Raw genomic sequence first — 9,884 nt, 5'->3', positions numbered from 1 at the left:
GCTCCCCCTCCAGCTGCGGGGGTGGGTGGACCTCTGAAGCCGCGGAGGAGGGAGCCCAGCCCAGGCGCGTCACCCGAGGGACCTGGGGAGACTAAGGTAACGGGTAGCTCTCCCCACCGTGTCCTCCGCCTTCCTTCACGCTAGGACTTGCACAACGTCTTTCGGTCCACTTTCTAAGCAGAGAGGTATGCAGAACATTGGGAGGCTGACTCCTGCCCATGAACCCATCCTGGCAGCAGCCGGGGTGGCCGCAGTGCAGAGCCGGTGGCCAAGCAGCTCCGCGGGGACGGCCGGGGCCGTGGTCCCGCAGCCCAGCCATGCTCCTTCCCTGCTCCGCACAGGGCCGGGGCCCTGGTGAAATAGTGCCGTGATCCAAGGGATGTTTTTTTTATTATTACTTTATTTACTTTGGTATAGGCTGGGGGGTTTTTTTTAATTTTTTCCTCTTCTTAGTGTCCTGGTTTTGAACGAGCCTGTCGTGACAACTCCAGAGCCCCATAACACAACAGGCAGGGGAAGGGGAGGGAGGGAAGGGGGGACTCTGGTCCATCCTTGCTGCATAGTCCCACATCCCACCATTGGCCTGGCCTGGCCACGCACATACTGTTGCCTACGACTCTAGTTGCTGCATCAGTTTGTATTTTCATTGCTGGGTTTTGTTTTCTTGCACTTACAGAGAACGCAGGGGCCGTTAGGCACATGATACGTGAGGAGCGCAGTGTCTTATCCACACACGTCCGTATAGTGTACGGTTCAAGTATTTTTTTTGGTAGAGACTTATTTTTCTTTGGATTAAATGTTATAAATGAACCACAACTTAAAGGGACATTTTTCCATGAGCATTTGATTCTGATGTATACTCCTCCAGTAAAGCAACTATTAATGGCTGCTTGATCATCACAGTTTCCTTTTTGTGTGTACAGTTAATTACAGGTAAAGACTTATTTTTTGATTCATAATGTCCTCTTGTGTTTTCTCAGTCACTACCAAGGTGCATCACATGGTGAGGGAGAAGGGAGGGAGAGAGAGGATGCCTCATCACTGAGTGCTGTTAATTATTTCTCCTAATTACTTTGCTGAACCTAGGTTAGACTACTAACTGCAGACAATGAGCAAAGCCTGGATGATATATTAACCACTGATCCTGTGTGGAAAGGCCATTTCCAAATGAGCCTGGGGCAGGAGAAGCCCAGGGATGCTTCTTCAGAGGGATCTCAGCAGTTCAGCCCTGTTGCAGGCTCACCTGAGCGGCAGGTGCCACAATGCACCTTTGCAGAAAAAGCTGCTTGTTTTGAGTATTTTTAACCAGCTACAGCCTGGAATTTCAGTATAGAGCTCACAAGAACTAGATCAACTCATTGAAGGCTCATAAACACACCCCTGTCTGAGGAAGCATGTGCAGTCAAGCACATAAATGAAGGCGGGATAAGAAATGATGTATCTCGATCAGAACAACAGGAATGTCATGAACACAAGAGCTTTAGTTTTGTTACGTCTAAAGCTTTACCAAGCCAGAAGCTGAACAAGTGGAGAATTAGAAGATGACAAACACTCCCCACCTTCACCTCATGCAGTTCTGGGCTAGTTTTTTTGACAAGGGAGCAGCCCCAGCTCTACCGAGCCCACTTGGCTCCCTGAGCCAGCCCTGGAGCCCCACACCACCCAACCTTGAGCTCTAGGGGCATTTCCTTGTCTGGTGTCCTTGCCACAGGACTCCAAGAGCTTCTCTACCAGCATCTGTTTTTTCAACTCTGTGTCTCAATGGTCCTGTCCCTGCAGCCCATCCTGCTCGGGCGAACCTGTGCTGGGAGCCACTTCTCCACAGAGAGGGGGGCAGTGAACTCCTGCTTTGAAAAAAAGAGAAGAATATCGTCACATCAAAGAGGAACATGGACCTGGTGCACATTTTGAGCAGCACTTAACATCACAGAGGCAGGTCCCAGGGCTTAGTTAATCCACCATAAAACAAATAAGGGTTAAACTCACCCTGCTGAGATTCGGTCTCTGAGGGAGGGGGCTGGCACACGCATTGCCTCTCTTTGTTAACGGGTCGCTTGCTGTCTGTTGGTATTGACACTTGCTCTTTCTTTGTACTTTATGACTTCAATACGTGTAAAATCCTCATATGTTACTGGTCTTAAAAGTAATAGCATTGAAAAGACTGTAACAAGATCAAGATCTCTAATGGCACTTCTGGAAGGTGAAGCAACATTCTCCTTTCTCTGCACTAGTGTTTTTCTCTAGAATATTAGATTAAGCAACAGAAAATTTACTACTTCATAAAGCCACATCCCAGACAAACTCTGCGCCCAGCAAACACACACTTCTATTGCGTTTTTATGTGCCAAGCAGCAGCAGCAGCAGCACCAAATTCCTATAGAAAATAACCTCAAAAGCCCAAGACAAAACTCAGAACAGCCTGGGAATGAAGACTCCTGAAGGTGATAGATCACTGCACTAGACCTTTTTAGGTTTGGGGAATTTCCTCTTGTTTGATTGAGTGTTGGTTGGTTTGAGGGTTTTGTTTTCCTGTTTTTAAGATAAAACATCATTAGCTTCCTAACTCAGAGCAAGAGAGATGGCACCACCTCGCTCTGAACCCAGAATACCCACGATGTTCCATCTTGGACCTTCTCTAAGCAAGGCCCAATGGATAGTTCTGTAACTTCCAAAGTTGCGGTGCTAACCCTCCTACAGCTAGGCCAAAGGACACCTGAAAAATGTTGGGGAAGAAAACACAGATCCACCCTCCACACTACACATAACCATTCTCAGGCTTCTCCTAGCTGTGCAGAAGCAACGCCCTCCAAGACATAGCAACTGCAAAGGACAATCACGACATACTTGTTCTCACAGAAGAAACGGAATGGCCTTCAGGCTGTGAGCAAGGGCAGGGCCAAAAGAGGGAGTTCCAGGCTCCCTTCTTGCGGCTCTGCCTGCAGACACAAAGCCAGCCCTGCGGGCTGGAGGTCGGGATGGCTTTACCTATCCAGTGGTGTTCGAGGACTGGCAGTCACAGGACACAAACCACTACAAGACAGGAAAAAAAAATCCTCTCACACAAAACTTGATATTTAAGAAAATAATTTAGAGCTTCGGTGCTGAAGATCCATTAACTGCAGACGCCTGTTAGCACACAGGTGCCTACACAGAGAGAATAGAGCATTATTGAAATAACACAGAGAGAAACCATCACAGCAAGTATCTGCAGATATAAAAGTTCATCGTCTTTGTGATAGAAACATTTGTACATCAGTTAATGCCTCTATATGGGAAAAGCTGTCCAATGAGCTTGATACTTTACTTGTGGAAAGGTTAACCAAAATGTACTTCTCTTTCTGAGAAAAGCCACTTGCACTCTTTCAAGAGGTTTCCACGTGGATCCTGTCGCAGGCACGCAGGCAGCATTTGATTCATTTGAAATAGTTTTTAAATTACACTTCTGTCTACAAAAAAAAAAGTGAACTCTTCAAACAGTACAAGTAGAGCTTTTGATTTTTATTGTTTACCTCCAATTCTACTCTGATTTTAACTATTTAGAGTACTGACAAATCTAAATAAGCCCCAAAGCAACAAAAATCTGCCTGGTGGGACAGATTGCTGTGTCCAGGCTGAGTCCACAGTCGCAGCTGCAGAGGAGTTCACAGCAGTCTGGCTTTATGCCTATTTGCCAGACAAAATGTCAAGCCTACAGTCCCTGGGAGCTGGAGACAGAAGAAGGGGGAAAAAATTCCATTGGCACTTACCAGGTATGTTACACGGTTTTTTTCTAAAGATGAAGAAGCAGGCATCTCATTTACAAGAGTGACTTGTAAGGAGCCTTGCGGAGGCTGGAGTAGTGAGAGAACCAAGTTTTGTGTGATTGGCTTTCATGAAAAGTCCCAAATGCAAATAAAAGACAGAGCTGAGCGTTCTTGCTCAGAGAGAACAGAGGTGGGGTTTGAAGAGCTTTGTATTGCCATCTTTTCAGCCCTTTTGGCAGGGAGTTGGAGAGTTTGGCCACTACCACACAAACTGGTTAAAAAACGCACACTTATTTGAAATGCAGAGAAGAGCTTCAGACTGTCCTAAAGGCTCCTTTGTCATTTTGATTCTCTAGATGTCATAACAAGTTTCACTGCAGGATGAAACGTGGGAGGAAAGCCTAAAACCACCCATTTTTACCACGTAACTACCTTCTCCCCTGGCCAGCAAGAATACTGGGCTCCAAAAGCTCCATCCCAAACCTGCCGTGTTCGCAGGATGAAACAGAGAGCGCAAACTGATGGGATTTCTTTGTAGCAAAGGGAGTTCTTGTTTAACACAACAGTGACAGCAGTGGCAAAATGGGACAGCCACACCAGTGCAGCCTGGCAGGCTGTAAAACAAGGTTTTCCACATTTTCATCATTCCAAACGTGCACCCAAACCCCATTTTCATTTCTGCCACTGCTTGTCAGAGAGCTGGCGGCAAAGTAGATGAAGTCCTTGCAGACAGGTACATATGGCTAGAAGGTCTCACGTGTCAGCGCTATTCAATGTACAAGACTGCCTCACTTACATTTATTTGCACTAAGGAAGGCATTGGGCTCCTTTCCAAACATCTTAAAAAGACAAGAAAGGAGACCTTTTATATGACTTGGGAACAGATCCATCGTGGCAAGAGATTGTATTATATCATTAACATTATAAATTCCATTTACAACACAGCAGTCATTTCAGCCATCATTTATTTATGCAGACTAGAGGAGCAGGTTGCATTTTTAGGACTGTGGTTCTGCTTATCCTTGGTTTTGCTAGTCACCACCAGGCTGTGAATGAACAGCTCAGCTCCAGCTGTTGGATACTCCTGTCTCTCCCTTCCATACCCAAAAGTAAACTCCAGCATCTCACCACACTTCAGTAACTCAAAAAAAACCCCCCAAAACACAACCAAAAAACAGTTTCAGCTCCAAAATCACTGGGTTCCCATGTTATTTTTCAGACGTCACCTCGGTCTGGGAATGTCATTTATCCTCAATCACTACATGTTGTGCCCTGCTCTGGAAGCATGAACTGCTCCGTGCTTCCCTGGCATCAGCACCGCAGGTATACCTTGCGGAACACATCCGGAAATGTAGATTAAGGAGAAAGAAATCTAGAAGAGTTTCAGACAAACATTCTTTTGACAAAACTGTATTTAATGGTCAGAAAAGCATTTGTCATTCACACTGTTGCCAGCTTCATTTTATTTACATAAAGACAGTCTAAATGGCTTCCACAGCTATAGGATCCTACAGCCGTTTGCAGAATAGCAGCCTTTTTAACGTGCTAAGTGGAAACAGCAGGCAGGTCAGCATAGCCCTGCCAAGAAGAGCCAAGAGGTATGAAAGATGACAATATTCCTATTAACATACAGGGAGCTAACCGAGAGAGCATGGATTCTGTGATGTGGGAGTGACCAAAATGTCCAGTTCGTGACAGTGGGATTCATTCAAGCAGCCTTCCTTCTCACCCAAGACACACAACATCAAGCAAGAGTCAGAGCAGTTGTAGCAGAGCACATACTGCTGACAAGAGATGGTCAGGGTTCACTGAAGCTATTAAGGTTGCAGCCTAATGAATAACGAGAGCTAAACAATGCGCATATGCTGATTTCACTTCACAGGCACCTCAAAGATTCTCCCCCATGATCTGAAAACGCTCTGTAATACACAGCACAATGAGCTGCCCGGTCACACGCAGCAACCAAAAGCCTCCCAACACACTTACAGCACAGCTGGTACCAGTCAGGCACCTTTGTTCTGGGCTTGGACACCCAGATTAAGGCTGTAAGTTAAGGCAATCACAGTCGGAACCACTGCCTGATGTTTTGCAAGGTAAGGCGCCTGTGTTTCCCTGAGCCAGATCGCACGCACCTCTTTGGCAGTGGGTTAAAATGACAAAGCTAACACCAATTGTTGCAGTGAATGCATCAGGACAGAAAACTTAATGAGAAAGCGTCACTAAATTCCCACCAGGGAGATCTGGCAGCTCATTTTAAGACAGATGCATGGAGATAGCAACCTGGCCCACTCACAAACACCCAACTTGTGTTAACATACAAAGCTGCTGCACTCTCAGGCAGAGTGTGCTGGACCATCTCCATGCAAAACTCGGCGCATGTGAAACGTTGCTCTTCGCCTCCCTGAGACAGACACGTACTCCAGAAAATAAGTGATGCTTCATAGCGACCCAAAGGCATTCTTAGGAGAAATAATTCCCCTTCCATTGTGAAATGTTATGATGAGAGGAAGGCTTTCTTAAAAATAGTTTTGGTTTTCCCCCATCCTATTTTACCCATTACGTATTCCTCATCAACACAGCGGAAAGAATCCAGTAATAACCACTAGAACAATCACTTGCCCTTTTTACCTCTGTAGACCTCCAAAAGCTCTAGACAATGAAACTCAAGTGTCATTACCCGTAAGTGTTAACTAGATCTTTGACCAAGATTCCACAGTGCTGTTGATTATTCGTCACATGGATTCACTGGGACCAAACAGACCTCGTAGGCTTTAATCTGCTGTTTGTGTTGCCATTGCAACAAAAAAGGATTCCAACCAATGAAGCAGCAGCAAGAGCAAAACTCAAGGCACATTTGTATACACGAAAGCTCTTCTGTTCCTATAAAAACAGGCAATAAAATATACAAAATAAGTAGAAATCTCTCCTTTCAACTAATGTACATCTGCCTTCAGTCTTTCCTGAGGCACTAGTGGAGCACGAGAAAGAATCACTGCTACCACATTTTTAACATTCACTCTTTGCTATCAAATAAATTAGGCTTACTAGTGCAAAAGGAAAAAAGAAGTCGAGCTGTTTTTATGATTTGGGGAGGGTTTGTTTGTTGCTTGGCTTTTTTCCTCTTTCGCTCTGGTTCTTCCTAAAAAATTACTAAGAAATTAGCATTTGCACAAGGAAACAAGAAGCTATATACTTGCCAAATTAAATTGTAAAATAATTTTTATACTGTACAAATATACACTGTTAAACATTTACAATCTTAACTTCCTAGGTGACAAAATTCACTGCTCTTCCAAGCGACACAGCTACCTGCCTTTACTTTTCGAAGGCTCAAAGCTACCAACTGTCAGGTATAAAGTCCCCTTAACAATTAGGGACAGGATAGGGAAAAGTCAGATCTACCGACAGTAGTGGTATCAATATAAGGGAGTTCCAGGCATACTAAATAATTTAAAATACAGTCCTGGAAAGACAGAAATCTGGGAATAGATATTTAATACTAAAGTCTGTGAGAGGTCTTTCTTCGCTTGGCACTGTTTGACTCGCTCGTCTCCGGCAATTCCTCTGGCATTCTCCTCATTAATTCTTCACTCCACTTGCTGCTGTTACTGTGACCTCCCTCACCATGGCCTTTTGAGCTGCTTCTCGACACAAGAACTCCCTGGTTACCCTTCTGGTGAGTTGCAGAAGACACCACAGAAGGCCCTTTGCATCGTCCCATCGTGTGCTGGGGCTTCTTAGAAATTTCTGTTCTGGAAATCTGATCCCTGGCAGCTGAGGACACATCAGTGCCTTGCTGTGACGTTGATCCCAGACTGCTCTGGGCTGACTGGTTACTGTCCTTTGAGGTCTGCTCCTTGCCTTTTGTTTCAGTCCTACTAGCCATGCTTGCCAGCCTCGGGTCCCGTAGTTTCTCTCGATCAGCGGGACGCACTGCTGCAGCTTCCACGGGCCCGGAGGCGCTGCCTCTCCGGGAGCCTGCAGCCTGCGCTGCCTGCTGGGGCCCTCGGCTTCAGTGTGGCCAGCACTAGCCACGTGTCCCGTGGGGCTGCTGACCTCCTTTGGGCTTGCGAGCTCATCCCTCTTGCTACTGGAAGAACAAGGCTGCAGAGGAGATTTCTTTGTCTCTGGTTTGGTTGGGGGCCGCACTGTTGACCTGAACTTCAAAATCTTAACAGCATCTTTCCTATAGTTTTCTTCTGATGTCTTGATAATGGCACCTCGTTTATGGGCGTCCTGAATCAACTCATTCCAGTCTCTATTTTCCTTTAGAAAAAGAACAGAAAGAGACATCCCCCCAAAAAAAAAATTGTATGAGAAATAAATCTACACAAATGGACAGAGGATGGACAACCCCTTTAGTACCTGACACAACTGACATGGAAATCACTGTTATGTTCCTTCTGGAATGGAAGAATCTTATGTTTCACTTGCAAAACAGCAATAGGCACTCTGGCTGCTGTAACACAGGGAAGGTACTTTCAACCATCAGTGAGCTATTACTTAAAATGACAATTTCTATATTTATGAAAACCACTCGTACAGAGAGTGAAACAGGGACAGGGCTTTAACGCCCTCTAGTGGTGCAGCTAACATTCCCCCTCCGGAAAAAGAATAAAAATCAAGCACTGTAAGACATTAAGTCTATTCAAGAGCATTCTTTACACATTCAGTAGGCCTTTATAGTTCCTTAAATATGTAGTTCTGTTTCAGAAACAGGTGTTTCAAAGAATGCAAGCAAAAAGTATCTTCACAAGTCACATAAGTACACAAAGCAGTGTTGGAAAAATGATCTGAAAATCAGGGGAATGGTTTGGAATGGTTTGGGTTTCTTAAAATCATTTTCCTTGCTTAAGTATCAAGTAACAACTGCCATAACTGGAGCTAGAGGAACCGTAAGGATCAAGCAAGAATGCATCTCTGCCACCATCCTGTCTTTACCAGTAGAGAAACGGTTTTTCACAACCTCTACACTTGAATTGTAAAGGACTGTGTTGTAATTTAGTTCCTAGAAATATTGTGAGAGTAATTTCTAACTTTCCTTCTTGGAAGCAAGGAAAACAGTATCATTTTCTTAAAGCTTTCATGACAGTTACAGCCAAAGAGAACCCTCAGAGACCTGGATTGTACTAATTTAACAATACCCTAGAAACGGTCCCCTTTCATAGACTAGAGCAGCCTCAGGACGGTTTTCACTTCCCCAGCCCTGACATGCCCTCAGAGGGTGGATCACAGACACTCATTTCATTAACGTTGTACCTACCATGAGCGTCTCCAGTCTTCCAAGGATGAAGAGGCTGAATCTGGCTCGAGTAATCGTAACATTCAGACGCTGAAGACTTGCCAGGAACCTAGGTGACAAGACAAAACTAAGCTCCTAAGCTACTACTACTGTGAGGTTTAAGTGTTAGGAGAAAAAGATGTAGGGTTCAATTTCAGTGAAATGAAGATAACAGAAGCAGTTACAAAGGCAGTGGCAGTTCACAGCCCATCCCTAGATCCCACCACAGCAGCCGTGCCTTATGTGACGGGCTTTGCATGAACTGGTTTTTTCCTTCTTTCACCCCTCCCTGCAAAGCCCTTTACTCCCTGATGAAAGAAAGGCAAATACCAGCTCTTTACCAGAAAAGGTAATACCAGTTCTTTCCAGCTCTTGCCATTGATGTTTCTTTTCTTAGATCAAATCCCCTCTTAATGCCAACCACTGCTTCCTTAAATGTTCCTCAAAGTACAGAAGACATCAACCTCACTTCACCTATCAAGACTTTAAGCTTCTTTTTGACTTGAACTGTAACAGATTAATAATATTTGGCCTGATGAATGGGAAAATTTTCTGCTGAAACACTGAAGGCTGGACATGAATATTTTATTTTAAAGGTGACCTGCACTGGGAGCACATGAAGAAGGACTTTTGCTTAGTCATGCTTCAAGAGTGAAAAAGTACTTTCTTGCAGAAGAGTTTTTATTTGCTCTAGGAAAACAGTCTAGTCTGTTTTTGTGGGATCACAAACCAATGTACTGAAATCTAAACAAATAAAGGTGTAGTGCCTTCTTAAAGCTTGGTTTCTGTTAGTGCTGATTTACCAGCAGAACTCCAAAAGAGGTTTGTGGAACTAATATCAACTATTTCTTCTCTAATGA

General features: G+C 44.6%; 2 protein-coding genes across 2 annotated transcripts in view; one reads left to right on the top strand and one right to left on the bottom strand.

The window, feature by feature from the left end:
- NTNG2 (netrin G2) overlaps window positions 1-37 on the top strand; it is a 42,201-nt gene extending 42,164 nt beyond the window's left edge. Inside the window, exon 10 of the mRNA XM_009864904.1 lies at window positions 14-37. Within this exon, the coding sequence (XP_009863206.1) occupies window positions 14-37 (24 nt within the window). The remainder of the gene's footprint in view (window positions 1-13) is intronic.
- Window positions 38-140: 103 nt separating this feature from the next.
- The window catches only part of SETX (senataxin), a 33,593-nt gene continuing 23,849 nt past the window's right edge, over window positions 141-9,884 (bottom strand). Inside the window, exons 26-28 of the mRNA XM_009864903.1 lie at window positions 9,007-9,094; window positions 7,623-8,009; window positions 141-173 (exon numbers count right to left, since the gene is read on the bottom strand). Of these exons, the coding sequence (XP_009863205.1) occupies window positions 141-173; window positions 7,623-8,009; window positions 9,007-9,094 (508 nt within the window). The remainder of the gene's footprint in view (window positions 174-7,622; window positions 8,010-9,006; window positions 9,095-9,884) is intronic.

Source organism: Apaloderma vittatum, unplaced genomic scaffold (assembly GCF_000703405.1).
Source record: "Apaloderma vittatum isolate BGI_N311 unplaced genomic scaffold, ASM70340v1 scaffold8262, whole genome shotgun sequence".
Lineage (NCBI taxonomy): Eukaryota > Metazoa > Chordata > Aves > Trogoniformes > Trogonidae > Apaloderma > Apaloderma vittatum.
The sequence above is the reverse complement of the archived record's forward strand: the minus strand, read 5'-3'. Positions and strand labels throughout refer to the sequence as shown.